General features: G+C 36.3%; 1 protein-coding gene across 1 annotated transcript; it reads left to right on the forward strand.

The window, feature by feature from the left end:
- Window positions 1–269: 269 nt before the first annotated feature.
- Window positions 270–22,692, forward strand: LOC123547043 (uncharacterized). The gene is made up of 9 exons (XM_053551333.1): window positions 270–831; window positions 9,072–9,117; window positions 11,067–11,234; window positions 12,121–12,230; window positions 12,820–12,943; window positions 13,661–13,836; window positions 20,271–20,318; window positions 21,909–22,008; window positions 22,517–22,692. Exons 1-9 carry the CDS (start codon window positions 745–747, stop codon window positions 22,675–22,677), a joined length of 1,020 nt encoding a protein of 339 aa, XP_053407308.1. The 5' UTR covers window positions 270–744; the 3' UTR covers window positions 22,678–22,692.
- The last annotated feature ends 2,412 nt before the right edge of the window (window positions 22,693–25,104 follow it).

The raw sequence follows: 25,104 nt of genomic DNA on the forward strand, positions 1-25,104 counted from the left end.
CTGACGAACACACAGTTAATAAAATCTGTAAAAAGATCTATGAAAAAGAACTATGTCCTAAGCGATAGTTCAGCCAAACTAGTGCAACACTTAAACATCGCGCATGTTTAACTTCAACACATGTGCAAACGAAACAAAAACATCTTTGACTGTTACACAATATACCACTTGTACACGAAAATAATTGCATACATCTGTATGTTTATGAAGTGCCTGGCTTTTACATGAAACAAAAAACAAACAAACAAAAAAACAGAGTTTCTTTGGATTAAATTTATTTATTCATCGATCTGTATGATAACTCACAGCAAACGACAGTTTAACGCATAGTATAGAGAAGTGGACTGAACTGAAAGTTTAAGCTTAATTAATATAGAGACTGTTTCCCCAAAACGTTTCCTCCCATGCAGTGGTCTGCCTTTACAATGAGGAGAAATACTGTGATAATTCTAACGTAGAATTACTGAACTGGCTTGTATATAATATCTGGGGTTATTTTGTGAAAGATGCCTTCCGGTTTAGTTTGTTTGCACTGATGAGCTATAAGTAGTTAAACCGTCCAAAGACGCATGTTTAAACAAGGGACAAATGTACACATATTTTGAAATTAATAACGACTGAATGATGAATATATTCTGTTTCTATGGATATGATGAAGAAAATTGTGACAATCAAATTATTTTTACGAAAAAAATATAGCAAATAATTAGGGTAGTTCAATATATCCTCTAACTTGCGTGTGGAATGATGTATTTAGTTTTGCTGGAATCACTGGTGCTATGTGTTGGTGTATTTCTCCAGACGGGCGTTACAGAGGAGTGCAATGTTACAGTAAGTACTATATGTTGTAAGGAAATTATAGATAACAATTATTTATGTGCAGCTGCAGAGTTACACCCCTGATAAAACTGTTCCTGTTATAGTACCGTTGAATTATTCTATTTTGTAAAAGTTCAGTGAAATTCTAGTTTGTACAATTTTAAATGAAATAAACCTCACGGAATGGACCTATTTTCCATGTAAAATCAGTTAATATATTCTCCTCTACTTGCAGTTCAAATGAGAGTGAATCAGAGTTAAGGTCGAACTAATCCAGATGTATACAGTTGGTTTGGATATTGTGACGGTCTCAAACTGTCATACTGCGGGTGGCTGGCCAAAGTTCTGAATATTAAAAAGCAGCCATATCAGCGACAGTTTGTTGTTCGAATCAGAAGTTAAATATCTCAACTTTTCAAGTCATTCTCATACTACTTGTTGCATTGTCGTATCTCGTGATGACACGAATTGTTCGACACCGTTAACTCTAACCTCTAAAAAGAAATATATATATGGATATTTTGTTTATATACGCATCAACAGTTTCTGTCATATGTAAATATAGTCCAGATATGGGACCGCGTGATATCTTTTGACTGTCGCTGTCCCATCGCTAGAGGGATGACAACTATAAAATAACAGATCATGAATTAAGTCAAATAAGTAAGGGTAATGTAAATATATACACAGCATCTTTAACTGTCACGTCAGCAAAACACGTGCATAGTTTTTGTCATATATAGATATATACACCTGCACCTTTAACTTATCTGGTCAACAAAAAAACGTGGCATTGTATCTGTCTTATGTAAAATATATTACACAGAATCTTTAGTGACACGTCAGCAAAAACCGTGCATATTTCCTGTCATAGTAAATATATATACATAGCACCTTTAACTATCAGGTCAACAAATACAGTGCATAGTTTCTGTCATAATATAGATATTATTTCGCAACTTTGATATCAAGGTAACAAAAACGCGTAGCATAGTTTCTGTCATATGTAATATATACACAGCTTCTTTAAGTGCCACGTCAGCAAAACCCGTGCATACTTTCTAGCTGTCATATACAGATATATACATAGCACCTTTAACTATCAGGTCAACATAACCCGTGCATAGCTTCTGTCATATACAGATATATTATCATATACAACACCTTTAACTGTCACGCCAAAAAAACTCGGGCACATTTTATTTTAACCTTTACCATGTTTACCTTGCTAAATTTCTAAAATGGACTGGTCCATCTTTTAATTTGAGCAGTACCACTTATGATTCAGAAAAATTATTGACTGAATAGCAAACAGTGCAGACTAAAATTAGCCTGCCACGGATGTGCAAACTGATCTTGGTCTACACTAGCCGCAAAGGCAAGAACAACTTGCCGCAGCAGGCTAAAGGTTTAAACTTTCAACCCTAACAAACACGTGCACAGAAACTATATATATATTTAATACTATATTTTTTTATATTATATATATTATATATATATATTTCTCAAAACCGTTGCACAGATATATATAAATAAACCCGGCACTGAACTATATATATAGTTCTGTGCACGGGTTTTGTTAGGGTGACAGTTAACTTTCAGGGAGAGAAAATATAGCTTCTCTGGTCCCAATCAGTTAAAAAGACTAAAATGTCAACTTCAGATTTGTGAGACATTTAAAAACGAGATTTGAGTATATATATGCAAATGGTGACCAGTTACGGATTGTTGTAGTACATTCGGGATCGTTTATAAAAGCAGATCCGAAACTAATCTGATTGGGTTGTGGACTTGCTGTGCGCATGTGCGTGTTCGTGTGTACTGCTAGGCGCTTTGCCGTATTGGGTGTCTTGGTATATTGTGGTGGTGATTTAAATATTAAATTCTCTCTACTATATATATATATATATATATATATATATCCGCATGGCATTTAGAGGCAACGTTAAGAGACACTTCTATCTAAACGTATATCTGTTCTCATATTTTTTTTAATTTGACATTTGTTTAATAATATATGTATCGCAAAATTTTAGACCACCTGCGTCTTCTTGGCATTTATCACAAAAGTACTACATAATATATTCCATATGCAGTAAAAAGTTAATTTTATGTAATTTTACAACAATTTTCTATGGAAAAGGTCATTAAAATATATTATATGCAAATATAAAGAGTGACAAACCGAGCTTACTACATCACTATGGTCACGTACTCATGGTATACAAAGACTTCCGGATATCCGCCCCTAGCGTGGTTTAAGATTTCCTGTGAGCTATAAACAATTTAGTAAATAAATGCTTACATTTATTTTTGCACCAAGATAAGCATGATCTTAAAGTATGAATCTTGAATTGTCAAATGCTTCGTAAAACTTCCGATTTCTTTTAGATTTTCCAGACCAGTTAAACAATTGTTTAAATAAAAATATTGTTTTATATTCTTTAGACTGGTTCCATTGAAAATAATAAAGTTAATTAATAAAGATGCCAAAATTACAACATCGACGCTTATTGATAACGTGCCGCTGTTTTTACGACACCCACGTTTTTTTTCTGTCATATTCTTTATAAATTGTTCACTTCCAGTACTTGGAAAGAACGTTGCTTTTAGCATATTGTAAGTTCTCAAGGTAGTCGTATTTTTATAAGTAGAGAGTTTGAGATTTTTCAAACTTCGCCTTCCCTTCAACGTCTTCTCATATTATTTTGGGTTTGGTAAAACGTACCGACATGCGTGTATTTTATTTAAATCACACGTTGCTACCTAAAGTTTTCCATGTTATATCACGTAAGTTCCTAAGACTTAGCTGTATATAGGCGAATAAAAAGCTTTGTTTAAGGAATTTCTCTTATTAAGTTATTTGATTAATCCATATATTTATTAGAACTTAAATTTTGATGCGAAACACTATAATAGGTATTGAATATTGATGTTTTGTATGGCTATTGATTTTACTAAAATACATTGAGTTGGAACCTTGGATGTATTTAGTTATTCAATGTATTTTGAGAAAACTTTGGTTTTTGTTTTCAATCTTAAACTTTACGAATTTTTGTGTCCCCAGGCGATTTCGATTATACCAGATGCGGCCTTTTTGTCGTTTGGAAATGAAGTTTTTGAACGTCCGAAGATTGTGTATCACGAAAAAGTCGAAACCTTCATTCTTTTTACAATCTACTCTGTCCAATACTTGGCATCAAAAGACGGATATCGGGATGGAGGCAAATGGCATGAAGTCATTTTACTTGAAAAATAAAGAAATTACGCGCGTTATCATTTGGTGGAAAGTTTAATTTTTCACATCCAAATAAAATCAATCTGTTTCTGGCGGACTCTTAATACGTACAATTGCGTTTTTATTATAAACATAAAATGGTACTAGTATGAAGGAAAATTCTTTTGAAGTATCAGACAATTTCAGAATGTATGATTCATGTTGAGAGACTTTTCATGTTAGCCGTACGGGGATAACTCCATTTTTTAATATTGCACGGAACCAGAGCCTGGCAGAGCAGAGGAGACATTGTGGGTTAATTCCCCCTTTGATTTTACTTACATTTTACAAAGAAAATTCAGTCTTGAATCGGTGTGATCTACCCTTTGATTTCATATCCCACTATCCTAAATGATTAATTTATATCTAAATTATGTTCTGTCCACGAAAGACGGAGAAAAAAAATACCGGAAAAAACAGTCTCCGAAAATGCAATAAACAAATCAACTGACGCGCATTAATATATTTCGCCGAAAATGACGTCAACTTGTCGCAACGTAGCGCGTGGACGCCATGGACGTCACGCGATTCTTCCATTTAACGTTAAGAAAATGCATTCCTCCGTCATATATTAGTCCAACTCATGACGTAATTTAACTTTCATTTATTTCAGGTCTGATAAATTAATTGTGCCAGTTCTAATAGGTCAGATTACTCAAAGTGTAAAAGTAAACAAAAGGGTGCATAAACTACAAATTAGAACTAAATACACAATAGCAACAAAAATTTAAAGAATCGAAGATTCGCAATTGGCGGACCGTCAGGGGAGGTAACTAGACGTCACGGATTGGGTCTAGTCCCGATATGAAAGCGTTTTCAAGTATGGATATGGAAAAATATTGCACGATCGCGTCCATTGGAAACCCAATGGAAAATAATTTTAGGTATGTTATAATTATTTTTATTTCCTCTCGTTGTTGATTTACAATCATGCATTGTATACTGACTATACTGACATATTTTATATAAAACCTAAATGTTTGGAGCACACTAACGAGTTTTTACATTGTTCACAATGTTTTATCGTGTTTTTTGGTTTGTTTTTTTGTTGTTGTTTTTTTTGTTGTTGTTGTTTTTTAGTCATAGCTCGTATATTTTTTTCATTTAATATTATTTCCTTTCATTTTTAAAACCTCTTGTAAAATTCCCTGCCCTTTGGACATTTGGTTACCAAATGCAGAAAAAAAAAAAAACGAGAAATTGAATTGGGCCGGATTTAAAGATGTAGGTTCATTCTTATGTTGAAATCTCACTGGAAGTTTTTAATCGATCTTCCAAATTCATACGTTTAAAGTCGCAAGAGAAGTCTGAAGGGGAAGGCGAAGGTTGAAATCTCAAACTCTCTATTATCAAAGGATATACGTGATATTATTTCGTTACTTCTCAAATAATATGGCAAGAAGAAAAAGATAAAATCTGGAATTATAAATCTTTTCTAGTCGACCATCAGATTTCGCTCTGTAAATTTCTTCCATTACACTGTTGTTCTCGTGGAACAAAATATTTGAACTGCCTTGTATAAAATGTTGTTTACGAAGCCGAAATTGCTTATCAGGCTACTGGTTAACCTGTGCAGAATACGATCTGCATGCAAGATGCAGTGGTTTGGCTCACGTTCACGTGATAAGACAATGCTATGTTTTGGCACCTGGGAAAGTGATTGGTCATATGTGGCAGAGGGAATCGCCGGTAGCTGCTACACACACAATTTGTAGGTGTGGTTTATCTGTAGCAGACGATAAGATTCCAACAGGTATCTGATAATGTTTGCCTCCAGTAACGACTAATGGTCACCAGCATAGAGAGCACCAAGTACTAGTATTTCATGTATCTCATAGATAATGTGTATTCATATTTTTAGTTAAAATGTAAACTTTATATTAGTCATATTAATCAACAATTGATAACAAATGCAAGAACAGTGTTGTTATTCATAAACTTAAATCATAACACATTATTGTAACATCTGTATAAAACATTGCAATATTACTTTTTAAATCAGTAAAATCTTGAATAAATTTAGAGGACTATCAGCCTTTACCAGCCCTAAAATATTCTGTTTATTATCAATTTTCCAAATTGTTTATTTACCTGTCATAATTGGTAAAGAGGCATCTTTTAGAAATTATGTTTACAGATTTTAATTGTGTTCTTAATGCATATTAATTCAATTTTCACGAATGCAAATTACATTTATTAGACTAAATACATGTCGGTCTTCACAAAATGCAATCTACATGTGGATATATAGATAATTGATGAGAATGCTTCATGCTGGGCCATAAAATAAATCCCTGATCTTGATGAAACAGATAACTGTAATGGTCAGTGGATCATAAACTAATTTGGGTCAAGTTCCATAGACACTAGAAGCATTTTTTGAGGGGTTGCAGGATTATCTGTTATGTTGACTTTATTATTTCAAAAATTAAAGAGTAAACTATTCTGCTCCATTAAAGTACATAGCATTACTATAATTTAATTATACAGTTCTGAGCATATAGTATTATTTTAGCACAAAATATATCATATATAAGCAAACAGAAACTGTACACAGAAATAATGGAATCATCCGTTCCAGATATGTTGACATTGTGAAATTTCCCGGCAAAATTTTTGTGTGAGATTTTAGACAAAATGGCTGAAAAACGAGAAATTACTTTGAAAGTTTCAAGGGAACAGTTTGGTACATTGGTTCATTTTTTTAAGAATTTAATGAGTGGGATTTTGAGAATTCATTAGTCAAATCAGAGTGGGCAGGATGATGAGGAAAATGATTTTAATAATTATAATAATAGTGAAAACTTGCTTGTTGTTGAAAAGGTGAAAATGCCATGTCCAGTAACTGGGGGAACGACAGGCGGTGGGGACAATGATGATGATGACAGTGATGATAATATGGATGACAGACAGGCTAACCTTGTGGATATTGACATTGGACAAGTGTATCGAACATTGTTTCCTGAATCCATGTGTTACTCTACAATGACAATGGTAATGGTGCAAATCCACATGAAAGAAATAGTGGGTTACGGAAAAAAGGTACCAAACATACTGGAATATGCTATCCAATGCAGGGGCTTGGTACTTCCCTCGGTATATTCAGAAAAAGCAAAGGGCATTAAACAGGACAAGAACAGAGGCTGATGTGTGGACATTAAGGGAGATTATGCAAGCATGCGTAATTAATCAAGTGCGGGGCTTGTACCCAAACCTTCCAGGTCAGCCAAACATGGGCCATAAATGGAACTAGATACATAAAATTCATCTATATTGTAAAAATAAAATGACAAAAGAAACTAAAACTCTGTATTATGTAATAATGTATATACTAAAAAGTTACAATCATTTTATAACAGTGACTTATATGTATCATAAAAAGAAATATTCACCGAAGAATTATTACAAATGGATAACATATCATTTGGAATTATAACTGTGATGGACCTAGGACTCAGGTTAGTGGAATTATTAACTCAAGTATCATAATATCTAAATCAAAGAAGCATAATAAAAAAGCATGCAGATCTGCATGCCTTCAAAACTAACCATAATATAAAATAAACACATTTGTGATATTAAATAATGTGAACTATATATCTTTCATACATGAAACTCTGCTAGGAACAAAATATCCATACACACAAGTGGGTTATATACATCTTGTGGTTGTTTACATCACATGATCGGGTCAAAGGTCGTTTCAGATTCAAATTTTCAATAAAATACCTTGATATTTCAATTTTGTAACTGCTGTAAATGATTTATTCAATGGGTTATTTGTGGAAGGAATGCATTTTTGTGAACAGAAAACATGTCCCCACAACTGCATATTTTTACAAAAGATATATACAACTCATTTCTGGTAAATTCCTGAAAAATCTCTCTCTGATGAAAATTGTTGCAAAAAACAGCCACCATTTGAAATTTGGCTCCTCCCACTTCTTTTTATAGCAAAGGTTGGGGTAGGTGTCTTTTTACGAGATTTGCTCTGTAAATTTGAAATGTGATAAAGTGAAAACTTACTAACAAATAAAATCATAGATTCCATAAAAGATATTCTCTCTCAAATGTTTTCTTCATAAAAAGAGACCATCTTCTAGAATTTGTCTACTAGTAAATTTTGACTTTTAAAACATGGTAAAAATATATACTTGTATATACAACCTTATCTACCGAAAACCATCAGTAGGTGTCTTTTTTTCGGGATTTGCTCTGTAAATATGAAATGTGATAAAGAAAGTGAAAACGTCTCCCTTCGACCGTCTAGCTAAATATCGATCACTATCGGATATTTTTTAGCGAGTGTTCAGATCGTTATGGTTCGGCTATCTCCGCTTATCGTATCACGGGATGTGCCGATCATAAAAAAACCAAGGATTATAGATTAGAGATCTCCTGTAAAAACGTAGTGAGACGGGTGATTTATTTTACACCAGTTTTAAGTACCGGTAAAACAACAACAGCAAATATAGTCATCAACTTGGTTTAATTCTGTTTTTCAATAATGTAATCAATAAAGTCTTCAGAGCTTTAATAAAGTTTAATTGTTTTGAGGGTACACATTTTTTCATGAAAGGAATGTTATCATTTATGTTTATGATATTTTATTGTTCAACAAAAATGGCACATGCTATTTAAGCTAATAGAAAACATTTTTGTTTGTGACTGGCTACTAACAGAGATCAATCAGAAAGTTTTGGCCAGTAAAATATCAATAGAGTAAAATAAATATTATTAACTTTAGCCGGTAGGTTTTCATTTTAGCTAGTGGTCAAAAAGGGCACTAGCTAATTTCAGCTAGTACAAATTATTGTTAAATTTGACCCCTGATCCACAGTCTTTAATTTTGAACACGTACCTAATATTTTAACTTAACTCTATAAAACACCTTATATTATAATAATTATCGGCAAGAGTGCACTTCATGTCTTGGAAATAATAGTTTTATGCGTTTTATCCGTTTCTATTTCAGTTCCGATCAAAATTGAAGTCGAGAACAGAATGCTTTACAACATACGGTAAGCGATTTTAACAAAAGAAAAAACAAAAAAAAAAAAAAACAAACAAAAAAACAAAAAAAAACGTGTGTAGACCCTATATATTTACATTAGCCCTTTTCTTTGCTATTGAAAATTATGACGTTCATTTCGTATGAACAGCAAAAGGAAAGGCGCGGAAGTTACGTCAACGCTGCATAGAGATAACGGGCCGTTGTTTTGACGACGTCCGCGTACGTTCCTTGGATGACGTTGCAGCTGTTCCGTCTGGTGAACAGAATGGGCGGGAAGCTGATTTTAATTTTAAATGCAACAAAATGTGTGAAAGTTATAATATAATCTTGTTTACAAATGGAAAGGAAATATAATGTAAATATAAGAAATGAAACTTCTTTTCTCGGTGTTCATGCGTAATGAACGAGAGAATATGATCGGCAAATTCAACATGAATAGCGCGATTCATGGATTTACCGATCATATTCTGTCGCCCATTTTGCATCAACACCGAAAAAAACATTTCATTTCTTAAGTGTATACTCCTTAAAGCTACTGTTCTACAGCTGGTTTGAAAATTTTCAACAAGTTTATCCAAGATTGGCATAGAATGTATGTATGACACTGAAAATTGATTAAGTGAATAAAAATGAGTGTTAGATTTTTTTGTAAAAAGGGAAGAAGAGTGTTGTTTTCTCCATTAATTTGATTCACAGTCACTGTATGATAGCAGAGGTTAAGACTGCATGCATGTACAGTTATGCATAGGTGTAGAATTTGATCGCATTTTTGCAAGTGTCTGGGGCATCAATATCTAGACTAAGAAAACGTTTGAGAACACTGAAATGTTTACCAAATTTAGTCTTACTTGTTTATAAACATTTTTAAAAGTTCAATAACTAATATAAGTATGTATATATTTGACATTATCATTATTTACGTTTATGTGCACGTGCGCATATTGAATACTACCAGTCACTAGATACAACAGGGCTACATTTGTTATAATATTCTTATGTCATGTGCCATTTATGACAAAATCGTTTTCAATATACTAAGGCCATTTTTTTCTTTTGTTGATCCTTTTCTTTACCTTATCATTAAATATTTTTACTTCACCTAAAGTTAACACGACGGTTGGCCCTTGTCACTCCCTAACTTTCGATACAAATGCCAAGTCATTCAGGTACGCCAGGTCATAAATGATTTATGTTACAAATTAAATTTCAAAAATAAAAAAAATCGGGGACTGGTACTCGACCCTTACTCATTATAAGAAAGCAGTGTCTTCGCTTGTTATTATTTAGTCTCCTGTCGTGTGATATAACACAAATTTGTACCTGAACCCAGTGAGACCAGTTTCACACCTCCAGAATATTACGTGCCATTTCTACGTACTATTATTGACCGTGATACATTCTAAAGCCGGGCTCAAACGCAATTTTTATTATCTTGGAACCAGATCTGTTAGACTTGGGGTACGGGTCGGGAGGAGGGTGGTGGTCGTACTAAAATAAAAGTTCAAATTTTCTGTAAAATAGATTGTTGCTCTTGTTGGGTTTAACGTCACATCGAAATGTAAGTGTATCAATTATGTTATATGTCATAAGGCGACTTTCCAGCTTTTCACAGCGGGGGAAGACCCCAGACGCCCTTCCAGGCATTATTTCATCACTTTCATCGAGAGCGGACACCTGGGAAGAACTATCGGCCTTTAGCTAGCCAGATCATCGGGACGGGTTCCTCACATGAAAGAATTTTACACCCAAGCGAGGTTTTGAACCCTCAGCGGTAAGGGGTAAGTAATTCGAAGTCAGCGACCTTAACCACTCGGCCAAGGACATTATCCGTGAACAGAAAGGTTAAGTGAGATGCTAATATAATAAAAGTTAGTCAGGCAATTTTAAAATTTCACTAATTTAATCTTACAAGACAGACCTCGTCGGCTTTCGTTAAAATGTACACAATTATTTCAGGTGAATGTGGGTTCAATAACTTACAGACACGATTTCCCAGCTTGTACAATAAGTCCGAATGGAGACGTGACCCACCTTCGAACATTAAACCGTCGTCCTTCTGCGAACCAGACACTTCCGGTGTCAACCAGTCTGGCATCAACATACAGTGGAACCTGCCGAATTCACGTGAATTATTTTACATAAAGATTTTTAAGTAATATGACGTAGATACTGTTAATATGATAATTATCAGGATACCGACAGGATTTCACGTTTATACTTTTCCTATAATCATTATAAGTTGTCCAGTTCGAATTCACGTAAATAGTCACGTGTTCATATAATTATTATAAAGTTTTTATATTATATTATTATAAGTACACTGACACGATGACGTCACATATACCGGTGATTAAAACCAGAAAAAAAGAAATTTCGAACAGTTTTTTTTTTCTGATGTGAAAATTCACACAAGTTTTATAAATCGTGGCCTCAACGCGAAACTAGTCTATCTGCTTCTATTTCTATATACACATAGACTAGTTTCGCGTTGAGGCGACGAAATGTATAAGTATATACTCAGTTCCAAAAGAAAGTGTGCACTTTTTAAGTTTAAATATTTCAAAAAATTCCCCGACGTTTTTGTTTCATTTTTTCATACACTAACTCTCAGGTAAACTCAAAATCTAAAATGCACACCAATTTGTTTACGAACTGATTTTGGTACCACACATTATAAGTTTTCATGAAAATAACCGAGAAAAAATAACAAAAAACTAAGTGCACACTTCCTTTTGGAACTGAGTGTAGGTACATTTATTGACATAACGAAACGGAGCAGCAGCAAGGTAGCAATAACTTAATTCATTTGAAGGACAATAAGTGTAAGTAACCGTTAGCAACACCCATACTTTCCCAGTAAATTATCTACTGAATGGATTAACTTTATAAAACATAATTTTGCAAAGAATTTATTAATTAATTATCTTCGAATGTCTAGACAACCGGCCGTGAAAATTGTGCTAGACATGTAAACGTTCGATTTGACAGTGAGTTGTTTTTCTGTTCACAGATAGCGCTGAAGGGATAGCTGGGTATGAGCTTCGTGTAGAAGGAGACCCTCTAAACTTCCGGTGCCTGATAGTGATTCTTGAGGAAAAACCCACGAAGAAACACATTAATGTAACGTCTTTTTTGATACCTAAATAAAAAGTTTTTAGACAAACTAGTAAAATTAGTTTAGTGACTTATACAGTGTATGTGTACAATACTTTTTTCAAGTTTTTAAAATTTCAATTCATGTTTGAAAGAATAGGGTAGAATCTTGGAATCATATGTTCATCCGTAAGCATTGCAGATTTTATATTAATATGTGACTTCTTATAATAATCGCCATTTTTAGTTTGTACTATTGACCGGTTAATAGTTCAACACTATTGCTGCGTTGATGTCAAGACTTGAAGAAAAAAACATGAACATTTATCTCTGATGTCATATAATAGTCTCAAGCTGAAATAGCTTCAGTACGAAATGTACCTAAACCATGTGAAAAGTACAAACTTATTTGTGTTGAATTGCTTGGTTATGGTATTTTGTAAAAGCGTAAAAATTGAATATGAATTTAGCGGGTGTGGTAGACATTAATTTGAATTATGTTTTATATGCAATTATCCATTTGTATTTACCAATGACATTTGAGAGCAATGGCAAAACTTGGGAAAAACTAATCAAGTATAGTCCCCCTATTCATTTCGAGTTGTATTTATTTCAGATGGTGCTAAACAGCACGATGTTCCCGGTAAGACGACATCACAACTACATGATTGTTCTACTCACTTTACCAAGGGCGAATGACTCCGGAACAGGGTTTAAAAACATCATGTCCATGAACTGTAGTAAGTATGATGCTATAGTATTACACAGTTTACAAGGGACAAAGTGTTCTACTGCTTGCGAATAACTACGAAGCAGAAGTATTGTAAACACGACCTATCAAATAATTTGTTGCAGGTTTTACACAGTTAACCACAGGCAAAGTGCTTTTTACCGTTTGCGAATACATGTAACTTTGCTAATGATATTATCGGTACTTACACAGCAAAACAACGGCAAGTACTGAATCAGAGTCAAAAGTTCAAAATAAACAAATGTATGAAGTGAAGTAAGTATAACATGGTAAGTCTTGACAGTTTAATGGGCGCGGAGCCTAAATCAAATGTAGTACGAATGGTAGCCCGAAGCAGTTTGCTATGGCAAATGCCTCCAAATCAGAATGCGTGTTTGTATCTACGCTTGTTTAAAGACGGCACATCTTACTAGAAGACGCTCCAACTCTAGAAGCTTGTTGTGTTCTTAAGCGTGCCAGGTGTAAAACAAACATTAGTTGGAGGAATGGAGGCCCGAACTCACTATCCCTGGTGTGTTACCATTGTAGTGCTGTGTCTGCTCTAGAGTCAGACTATTTACACATTGTGCTAACATGTTAGCGATCATTTAGACCTGTCCACCTTCAGAAGGTTTGTCTTTCAGATCTGTGAGCATACCAGCTTTATTTACAATTCCTGTATAGAGGTCTCCTGACGGGTCGTTTTAAAAACAAAATTTCATTTCAGAACGAGGTTTCTCATCAAGGAACTGGACGCCTTCTGGACACAATTATTCTTATGACTGGCCTGAAAAGAGATTAATTGTTTGGTTCGAACCACCTCCTCCGAAATACAACTTTACCAAATTCCGGATATACCTCATTCGAAGAAAGGCCCTGCTGAGTGATTTAATAATAAATACGGTAATAACTTACTCTTGTATATATTTCACGGTAGTAAATTACACTTGTATAGATTTCACTGTGATAAATTACATCTGTATATTTCACAGTGATAAATTGCATCCTGTATAGATGTCACAGTGATAAATTACACTGTTTAGATTTCACAGTGATATATTACATCTGTGTAGATTTTACGTTAATGAATTACATCTGTAAAGATTTCAGAGTAATACTATACACGCGCGCCAGGACGACACAACGAATTGTGCTTAAAACGCTATGCGCACGCTAATGCAACATAACGAAATGTCTTATATATTTCACTGTTTATATTTAATATGGTATTATAGGGGTAAGTGTTTGTGTATGTGTATGCGTGTGTTTGCGCGCTTGTGTGCGTGCCGCTGCTTGTTTTAAAATATGATCAAATGCATTTCTGGTTTCATTAGCATTTCCGACCGAGTACCGTCGCCGTTCAAGACTTTGTCGCGCAATAACCCCACCCCGCCTTATAAAACTCATGGCCTCGCCTATATACCAGACTACCAATTGAAAATCATACTATGGTAGAAATTCTTTGGAACACCCCTGCTTCTACTAGAGCACCGTATGGTAGAAGGTCAGTAATTCAAGTCCTGCTTTATGTGATATAAAAACGACAACTTCAGGTCATCTTTACGTACCTTTATACAAAAATCACTTTTTCCTACACTATTTTTCATGAAAGTTCTATCATAAATTAACGAAAAAAGGGAAAAGAAAATAGGGGGGTTGAGTAGTTCCTAGTGAAATGCCTGTCAGTTGCGGTCTGCTACCCCAATCTGACAAAGTACATCTCCAATTATCTACGCTTTGGATCTGAAGACGTTCTATTGATAGACTCGTTCTGACGACCCTTCCGCTAGCCAATTAGAGCCTTGCTTTCAACATTTTGAAAGTGAAAGTTTTAAAAATCAATATTTAGCCTGGGTTTTTCATGCTTACAATTCTTATGACGACTACACCATGACTGTGCCCTCGTGTTTTGAGATGTATCATATGTCACGGTACGGACTTGGTCACGTAAGGTGTCAGGCAAACGGTTAGCTCGGTCGGTAGAGCACTCGCCCTGCAAGCAAAGAGTCCCGGGTTTAAACCCCGGACTGACTGCACATTTTTCTCACCCTGTGACATTCGACGCTTTTTGATGGTTCAGCCAAATGCTTGTTGAAACGAGTTGTCTGATTGGTTCAGATAAAATAAATAGATTTGCGAAAATAAAAATAGCAATACAAGTATTGGAAATCCAAGCATACAGAAAGATGAATGTGAATTGGTCATATGTGAATTGGTCATCCTCAGATCTTCATTTAGAGGATCAAATACTTTCTACCCTAAAAATGGCGCATATTTGCCTTATCCGCACAATAAACCCCTACTTTCGTTTTCGATCTGCAAAACTTGCCCTATGGGATGTATAAACTTGAAAATTGCAGAATGTATTATAGAAGTGAAAAAGTGTGACCAAGGCACTCGTTCTTCACGAATTTGTGCAAAAAAATGGGAAAATTAGGATCTGTTTACTTTGGACTTCTTTCGACTACACCACGGAATCACATTTTCAACCGAATTACTGACCAAAGAGGCCTGTACTGGTTCTTGCTTCGCGTGTGTCGGTGCACCGGGCACGTTAAAGAACCAGACTGTCTATTCGCAAAGAGCTAGGCTAAGTTAGCTGGACAGGCCTGTATCTAAAAGGATTTCTCTCTATCCTGGGGGCTTTATCTCGCACTGTCCCTCTAGTCAGATTGCTCTGTGCCTGTGCTAGTAGAGGATATATTCCATCCCTGTGTGGCTGTGTTTGCTATATGTAAAGCGCCTTTGAACGTGTTTATCATGAAAAGGGCGCTATTAAAAATCTGCTATAATAAATAAATAAATTAATTAATATTCCATATCCCATTATGGTACTTTTAGACATAATATAATATAATTATATAGACGAAATAAGTTTCCTAACGCAGTAAAGGTCACAGGATTTTATTACATTTGCAGTTAATGTATTTCGGTATAATGAACTGACAAATTAGTAATTATTATTTCATTTACGAATCAATTTTATCATTATTCAAAGTTTTACAAGTATTATCCAAAATTCCATGAACACGAAAAGAACATGACATAATAATATTGGCATTCCTGAGTAAAGTGCAAATAGTCTGGAAGTGCCAAATCTCTTCTATGATTAATGCAATGATTCTTAATACAAAAGCCACAGTTTCCTGTGGAATGCAGCTTGAGAAAAGTACAAACTTGTTGCACATACACTGTTCTCCAAAAGTTTCTTACAGTAAAATGAACTGACTTCAAGCGATATACCGATAAAACGCGGTGTCGACGAAAAATGAATAGATGGTTTATGGTGTGACCGTCGGCGAAAACTTTCATCTTCGGGGAATTTCTAATAAACTAACGTAATAATTTTATCGCTAAATGATCATTCCATCGACAGTATGCCATTTGTTGTTGATAAATGTAGATGTGTATATATTAAGATAGCTTCGTATAAACATGTCTGTGAAATTTCCGCGGTATTTAGTGTTTAAAAGTTTGTTTTTTTTTCAAAAAAATTACAGCTAAAACTTTTTTTTTTGCTGAAGGTAGAGGTCAAAAATAAAACCAGTTTTCACTGAATTAAACGGCGTTTGAAATAAAACTCAGAATTGCATTTTTATTGGTTTCCAGGCGAAATACAATTTACGTAGGCATGTGTTTTCGGATGTTCTATTTAGAAGTTTAAAGGACATTCATTTTGATTCTTATGGAAAGCAAATCAACTTTTTGTAACAAGGACTAAAGCCATTTTGTGCGTGTATAAGGGTAGATTCACTGTCTTGTGTAGTTAGAGTGTGTCTTGACGCGAAGTTTCAGTGTGATGTGTAGTTAGAGTGTGTTCTGACGCGAAGGTTTGAAGTGTGTTGTTACTGAGAGTGTGTCTTGATGCGAAGGTTCAGTGTGTTTTGTAGTGAGAGTGTGTCCTGACGCGAAGGTTCAGTGTGTTGTGTAGTGAGAGTGTGTCTTGACGCGAAGGTTCAGTGTGTTGTGTAGTTAGAGTGTGTCCTGACGCGAAGGGTCAGTGTGTTGTGTAGTTAGAGTGTGTCCTGACTCGAAGGTTCAGTGTGTTGTGTAGTTAGAGTGTGTCCTGACGCGAAATTTCAGTGTGTTGTGTAGTTAGAGTGTGTCCTGACGCGAAATTTCAGTGGGTTGTGTAGTTAGAGTGTGTCCTGACGCGAAATTTCAGTGGGTTGTGTAGTTAGAATGTGTCCTGACGCGAAGGTTCAGTGTGTTGTGTAGTGAGAGTGTGTCTTGACGCGCTTTCATCCTGTGTGAGATTCACTGTATTGTGTAGTTAGAGTGTGTCTTTACGTGATTTCTTGCTGTGCGGGGCTCACTTTGTTGTGTACTTAGAGCATGTGCTTGTGCACTTTGTCCTGTCCGAGGTTACTTGTGTTGTGTAATTACAGTGTGTGTCATTGCGCCCTTTCTTCCTGTCCGGGGTTTGCATTGGTGTGTTGTTTTCTTGCCCTAGGATCGCTGTGTTGTGTAGGTAGTGTGTGTCCTTGTGAGTTTTCTCTTTGTCCGAGGTTCACTTTGTTATGTAGTTAAAGTGTGCCCTGGCGTGCTTTCATCCTATCTTCCTGTACCGATGTTCACAGTGTTGTTTAGTTAGAGTGTGCTCTTGCGTGCTTTCTTCCTACCCGATGTTCACTTAATTTTATTTGTGTCTTATCGCGCTTTCTTCCTGTCCGAGGTTCACTGTTTTGAGTAGTTGGAGAATGTTCTGTCGTCCTTTCATCCTGTCCAAGGTTCGCTTTGTCGGCGTGCTTTCTTCAAGTTTGAGGTTCACTATTTTTATATAGTTAGAATATGACCTGGAGCGTATTCTACTGTTCGAGGTTCACTCACTATGTTATGGAGTTAGAGTGTGTCCTTTCCGAGGTTCGCTGTGTTATGTAATTATAGAGTGTGTCATTGCGCACTTTCTTCCTGTCCGAGGTTCATTGTGTTATGTAATTGTAGAGTGTCATTGCGCAGTTTCTTCCTTTCCGAGGTTCACTGTGTTATGTAATTATAGAGTGTGTCATTGCGCACTTTCCTCCTGTCCGAGGTTCACTGTGTTATGTAATTATAGAGTGTGTCATTGCGCACTTTCTTCCTATCCGAGGTTCGCTTTGTTATGTAATTATAGAGTGTGCCATTGCGCACTTTCTTCCTTTCCGAGGTTTACTGTGTTATGTAATTATAGAGTGTGTCATTGCGCACTTTTTTTCCTTTCCGAGGTTCACTGTGTTATGTAATTATAGAGTGTGTCATTGCGCACTTTCTTCCTTTCCGAGGTTTACTGTGTTATGTAATTATAGAGTGTGTCATTGCGCACTTTCTTCCTGTCCGAGGATCACTGTGTTATGTAATTGTAGAGTGTCATTGCGCACTTTCTTCCTGTCCGAGGTTCACTGTGTTATATAATTATAGAGTGTGTCCTAGCGCGCTTTATTCCTTTCCGAGGTTCACTGTGTTATGTAATTATAGAGTGTGTCCTAGCGCGCTTTATTCCTTTCCGAGGTTCACTGTGTTATGTAGTTATAGAGTGTGTCATTGCGCACTTTCCTCCTGTCCGAGGTTCACTGTGTTATGTAATTGTAGAGTGTCATTGCGCACTTTCTTCCTGTCCGAGGTTCTCTGTGTTATGTAATTATAGAGTGTCATTGCGCACTTTCTTCCTGTCCGAGGTTTACTGTGTTATGTAATTGTAGAGTGTGTCATTGCGCACTTTCTTCCTTTCCGAGGTTCACTGTGTTATGTAATTATAGAGTGTGTCATTGCGCACTTTCTTCCTGTCCGAGGTTCACTGTGTTATGTAATTATAGAGTGTGTCATTGCGCACTTTCTTCCTTTCCGAGGTTCACTGTGTTATGTAATTATAGAGTGTGTCATTGCGCACTTTCTTCCTGTCCGAGGTTCACTGTGTTATGTAATTATAGAGTGTGTCATTGCGCACTTTCTTCCTGTCCGAGGTTCACTGTGTTATGTAATTATAGAGTGTGTCATTGCGCACTTTCTTCCTGTCCGAGGATCACTGTGTTATGTAATTATAGAGTGTGTCATTGCGCACTTTCTTCCTATCCGAGGTTCGCTTTGTTATGTGATTACAGAGTGTGCCATTGCGCACTTTCTTCCTGTCCGAGGTTTACTGTGTTATGTGATTACAGAGCGTGTCATTGCGCACTTTCTTCCTGTCCGAGGTTTACTGTGTTATGTAATTATAGAATGTGTCATTATGTGCACTTTCTTCCTATACGGGGTTAACTGTGTTATGTAATTAAAGAGTGTGTCATTGCGCACTTTCGCCCTGTCCGAGGTTTACTGTTTTATATAATTACAGAGTGTGTCATTGCGCACTTTCTTCCTGTCCGAGGTTTACAGTGTTATGTAATTATAGAGTAGGTCATTGCGCACTTTCTTCCTGTCCGAGGTTTACTGTGTTATGTAATTACAGAGTGTGTCATTCCGCACCTTCTTCCTGTCCGAGGTTTACTGTATTATGTCATTAAAGAATGTGTCATTGCGCACTTTCTTCCTGTCCGAGGGTTACTGTGTTATGTAATTACAGAGTGTGTCGTTGCGCACTTTCTTCCTGTCCGAGGTTTACTGTGTTGTGTAATTACAGTGTGTGTCATTGCGCCCTTTCTTCCTGTCCGGGGTTTACTGTGTTATGTAATTACAGAGTGTGTCATTGCGCACTTTCTTCCTATCAGAGGTTTACTGTGTTATGTAATTACAGAGTGTGTCATTGCTCACCTTCTTCGTATCCGAGGTTTATTGTGTTATGTAATTATAGAGTGTGTCATTGCGCACTTTCTTCTTATCCGGGGTTTACTGTGTTATGTAATTATAGTGTGTCATTGCGCACTTTCCTCCTGTCCGAGGATCACTGTATTTCGTAATTATAGAGTGTGTCATTGCGCACTTTCTTCCTATCCGGGGTTTACTGTGTTATGTAATTATAGTGTGTCATTGCGCACTTTCTGTGTTACGTAATTATAGTGTGTGTTATTGCGCACTTTCTTCCTGTCCAACTCATTGTGTTGAGTAACCAGAGATTGTCCTGATTTCCTTTCTTCCTGTCTAAAGTTTACTGCGTTATGTCAATATGTAGATAACATGTTAACAATGTCAGTGGGCAGTGTATGATGTGATGACCTTGAATCTAACTGTCTCTCTGCGTTAAGGCTGGCCAGCAGAGGTTTGGTGCAATAAAGATTGTATATACCGGCATTATTTGTGATGCCCCTCTGAGGGAAAGTGGTGTTAGTACAGTTGGTAGAGTTGTGAATACTACCAGGCGTCAAGCCATTTCGAATCGAGCTGGATTTGTCGTTCTGCTCTAAAGATATTTATTTTACTGTTTTCAGACGGAGGTCACTTTTACAGATAAGGAACCTGGAATTTACACGCTGTTTGTAAGTATGTTTTGACCTGCCTTGTCCTGAAATTTTTAGCCTTCTTAGCGCAAAATCGAACATTTGGATGTTTTCCACAAGTTGCATTTATATACTTAAAACAAAGGACCTCAGTGAGACGACAAGATAACAATACACAGTTTCTGTTACCTAAGCTGGATTCGTAGTGACCATTTTCTTATAGAGTCTAAGACAAATCACAACTAACAGTCCTGCTTTTAAAGGTCATCCATCCTGCTAAACAAAAAGAAGCGTAAATTTACCTGTTTTTAGAGACCACCTGTAACCTAAGACCACGATTTTTATTCCCCAATTGGTCGTCTGTACAGACAGGTTTAACTACTATTTATATGGGTCATACACATTAAAGTGGATGACATTTTATAGCAAATACATATTTGTTATGTCTGTTCTTAGCAAATCCAGTAAGCTGAAACAAATCCCGGTAGTACATTTGAAATACAACTAAACAAACGGAAACAAGGTAACGATGTGTTCATTGTGAACTTTTAGGAACGATGGATGTCCATCGTTTGTCCGTTTGTCCGGCCGTAGTGCTAAGTTTATTAAAAGAACATTTCCTCTAAAACTACCGAGCAAGTTTCAGTCAAACTTCACAGTGCCTTCCATTCAGATTTTTCGAAACTGATTTTACAAAAGAAAAAAAGCTTCAAAAACCTTCTCTCCAGAAACTGCTGTACTGATTGTGGAATAATTTAAGCGAAATTTTTCTAGGGTTATCCTTTACCGAATCCTTTCAAATAATTTTGTATCTTTGCAAAGGTTGGCCGCCAGGAGCGGTAGTAATCTTGCCTTGTGGCTTAAAGAGAAACTTAAGAGTCTTCTTCTCTTGTTTCAAAATGATTTGACAGCAACGTTCCATGGATGAGCTTTTACCAAATCCCTTCAGTTCATTCTGTATCATTAGAAATGGCTGCCTGTGGACGAGGCTAGTTTTCTCTACATGGCTATATGGAACACTTTAAAAAATATTCTCCTCTGAAACTTCAGGTCCAATTTTCAGATAATTTCACATAGATGTACCTTGGGTGGCCCTCAACCAAATTCCATCAAGCTCCCGACCACATCACCCTTACATCTCCCCCAGAGTTGTTTTTGTTTATTTCTAGTGTTACCTGAAATTGTCAGAATCACATCACCCCTCTGACTACTTTACTACCACCCCAAGTCTATCACTCTCCATCCCCTCCCCCTAAAACAATCTCCTAAACAAACATACTCTTCAGTGTGTTGCGTTTCATGATATTGTCTCCTTGTTTCACGTCTTCCCTCCTGCCAATATTATCTCACGGCTTCCAGACCCCTCCATATGACCGCCACCCCCTCAACCCGCCTCCCCCGACCTCGGTTTTTTAAATACTTTTTATTGATATCGTGTGATAGTTTCCAGTGTTACACGCATTACTAACCCATATTTATTTAGCTTGTGAAAATCTTCTTGTCTGTAGACACTGATCCTATTTCAAAATAAATTCACAGATATTTTCCTTGCATGGCCGTGAAACTCAGATGACCGATATAGAGCCATTGTGGTCATATTGTTTATCTTAATATGCACTTGTCTTTTAGATGGAGCCATACAACGAAAACCCATTTGACAAGGACCTTTGTGTTTGTAGGGATGACGAAGGCACGTGTAAAGCGTGCATATCAAGCAAATGGGAAATCAGTAAGTCAAACCACGCGGGGAAATTTTTACTCCGTCTTTTTTTTACTCCATGACGGTACCGTCAACAATAGTGGTATAACTCTTAAAAAATATAGTGCAATTGTACCTAAAATAAATTTGGTGACGTGACTCGGAAGGCAAGTTTGTTGGTCTCACAGGTTACGTAATACCACAGTCACACATACGGCGCAAATAGCTACGTCGAGCTACGGATAGAAACGTAGTAACCCGTATCGATCCGTACCTGAGCCGTAAGAATTGCTACGAATTGATACGGCTTACTACATATAAGGTACGTCTCAGGTACGTTTCAATACGGGTCGATACGGATTACTACGTTTTTATCCGTGGCTAGACGTAGCTTTCCGCGCCGTATGTGTGACTGGGGTATAAGGTAAATTTAGTGATGTTGCAACTCAGACACACTGGTATGACACCTAAAATGGTGTTCTTATGACTAGACAAACCATTGTTTGTAAAATACTTATGTTTACCTACTATATTATAGCTGCTGAGATTCCGAAGAAACCACCGGTTGCTGTATCCAAGGGTCATCTTCACGAGATTATAGCTGGAGTGTGCGTTTTTGTTGTAATAGCAGTTGTGATGCTCCTGTTATATAAATGTATGTATTTTCATTATCAGTTACGAACATCGTGCGCAGCGTGATTCGTACTTACGAAGTGATTCTTACTTATTTACGATTTTCTACTGCAAATACATTCCAAAGAATCGGTGCGCGCTTTTCATTTGAAAACCAGTTTCTCAGTACAAAATGTACTAGCACCTGACTGGTTACATTTTTTTGTGTGTTTCTTAACACACACCTGACATTGGCCAATAGGAATGTTGCACCCAATCACACTTCATCATCGGAGACTTTCCGTCTGTTTGACGATGTCTGTCCATGGACATTTTGTTTAGGCGAGTGTTGTTATCGTCCTGTGTCCGTCGGCCTCAATATTTACTTAAACATCTTATCCTCTTACACTGCTGTTCAGAATGACACCAAACTTGGTCTGTAACACCCTAGCAACGTCCTCTTTTAAGTTTGTTCAAATAGGTTTGCTTGAGTTAAGGGGTCGCCAGAGCTAAAAGTAGACAAACCCTACATTTGATACAGAGTTTAATTATGACTGGTATATGACCCATAATTATTGATTTGAGGTCAGTATGTCAAACGTCCAGTGCACAGTGACCAAATGATTTCTGTTCCTTGTGCAATTACTGAATGCATCAAGGGGAGCATTTTGTGTTCTACGAGCTCTTGCTCATTAAGAAATCAATTACAGGACGCCTAGAAAATCCCACGAGGATTTACTAGTCCGCTTACTGGACAGCTAGACACTTCCTTTATGGAATCCTGAAATTTCAAAGTTCAAAGATGCATATCGTTATTAGTCACAAAAAATGATATATCACGAGTAAACATAGAGCAACTTAGTTCTGGCTACCATAACTTAACTGACGCTATTTTTATTTTCTGATGGTTGTGTCCATTAAGTTATGGCGTAACGCCATTTGGCTACCTAACCTGTGTTGAACCTCAACATCTTGAAATGACTCTCATGAGAAACTGATGACTTCATGCAAAGTTTATGTTTGAAAATCAAGATCAACATTTTAATTTTAGTGTATTTTTGAATTTTATTGAATTATAAATATAACCATTTTCAACAAAGTTCATGAAAAACATATATTAGAAGGTTTAAATTCTCAGAAAAGGTCAATAAATAATGCCTATTTGTTTTCAAAATGAAGAGTACCCTGATCAGGTCACAACTGCAATGGCGGAAAAAATATTGCAGACAGGGTTACCCATTTGAAACTTGTGTATATAACTTGTGTTCAAATTATTTTGCATGGACTATTTTATGTCAGATCAAAAGAAAAATGGATTAGAAATATTTTAAAGTAAAAGGTGAGTCCATTGCATTTCATTTGATGAAAATATAGCGTGACAGACTTCTGGTTAGGTTTCAATACGGGATTCGTTTCAGCTCAGAGATCCGTAACAGCATATAAACATCTCTGAGCTGAAATTTTTAGCCCACCATCATCAGATGGTGGGCTATTCAAATCACTCTGCGTCCGTGGTCCGTCGTCCTTCCGTCCGTTAACAATTTCTCGTTATCGCATCTCCTCAGAAACTACCTGGGGGATTTTGACCAAACTTTGTCAGAATGATGTATTGGTACCCTAGTTGTGTCCCCCTGAAAATCAGACTGGTTCAACAATTTTTAGCTCATCTGATTTTTTGAAAAAAAATGATGAGTTATTGTCATCACTTGAGCGGTTGTCGGCGTCGGCGTCGGCGTCTGCGTCGGCGTTGCCTGGTTAAGTTTTATGTTTAGGTCAGCTTTTCTCCTAAACTATCAAAGCTATTGCTTTGAAACTTGGAATACTTGTTCACCATCATAAGCTGACCTTGTATAGCAAGAAACATAACTCCATCTTGCTTTTTGCAAGATTTATGGCCCCTTTTGTACTTAGAAAATATCAGATTTCTTGGTTAAGTTTTATGTTTAGGTCAACTTTTCTCCTAAACTATCAAAGCTATTGCTTTGAAACTTGGAATACTTGTTCACCATCATAAGCAGACCCTGTACATCAAGAAACATAACTCCATCTTGCTTTTTGCAAGAATTATTGCCCCTTTTGGACTTAGAAAATCAGTTTTCTTGGTTAAGTTTTATGTTTAGGTCAGCTTTTATCCTAAACTATCAAAGCTATTCCTTTAAAACTTGCAACACTTGTTCACCATCATAAGCTGACCCTGTACAGCAAGAAACATAACTCCATCCTGCTTTTTGCAAGATTTATGGCCCCTTTTGGACTTAGAAAAATCATTTTCTTGGTTGAATATTATGTTTAAGTCAACTTTTCTCATAAACTATCAAAGCTATTGCTTTAAAACTTGCAACAGTTTTTCACCATCATAAGTGGACACTGTACATCAAGAAACATAACTCTATCCTGCTTTTTGCAAGAGTGATGGCCCTTTTTAGACTTAGAAAATCATGGGTAGGACAATATTTCTATTATACAAAAAAAATCAGATGAGCGTCAGCACCCGCAAGGCGGTGCTCTTGTTTA

This window comes from Mercenaria mercenaria, chromosome 9 (assembly GCF_021730395.1).
Source record: "Mercenaria mercenaria strain notata chromosome 9, MADL_Memer_1, whole genome shotgun sequence".
Classification (NCBI taxonomy): Eukaryota; Metazoa; Mollusca; class Bivalvia; order Venerida; family Veneridae; genus Mercenaria; species Mercenaria mercenaria.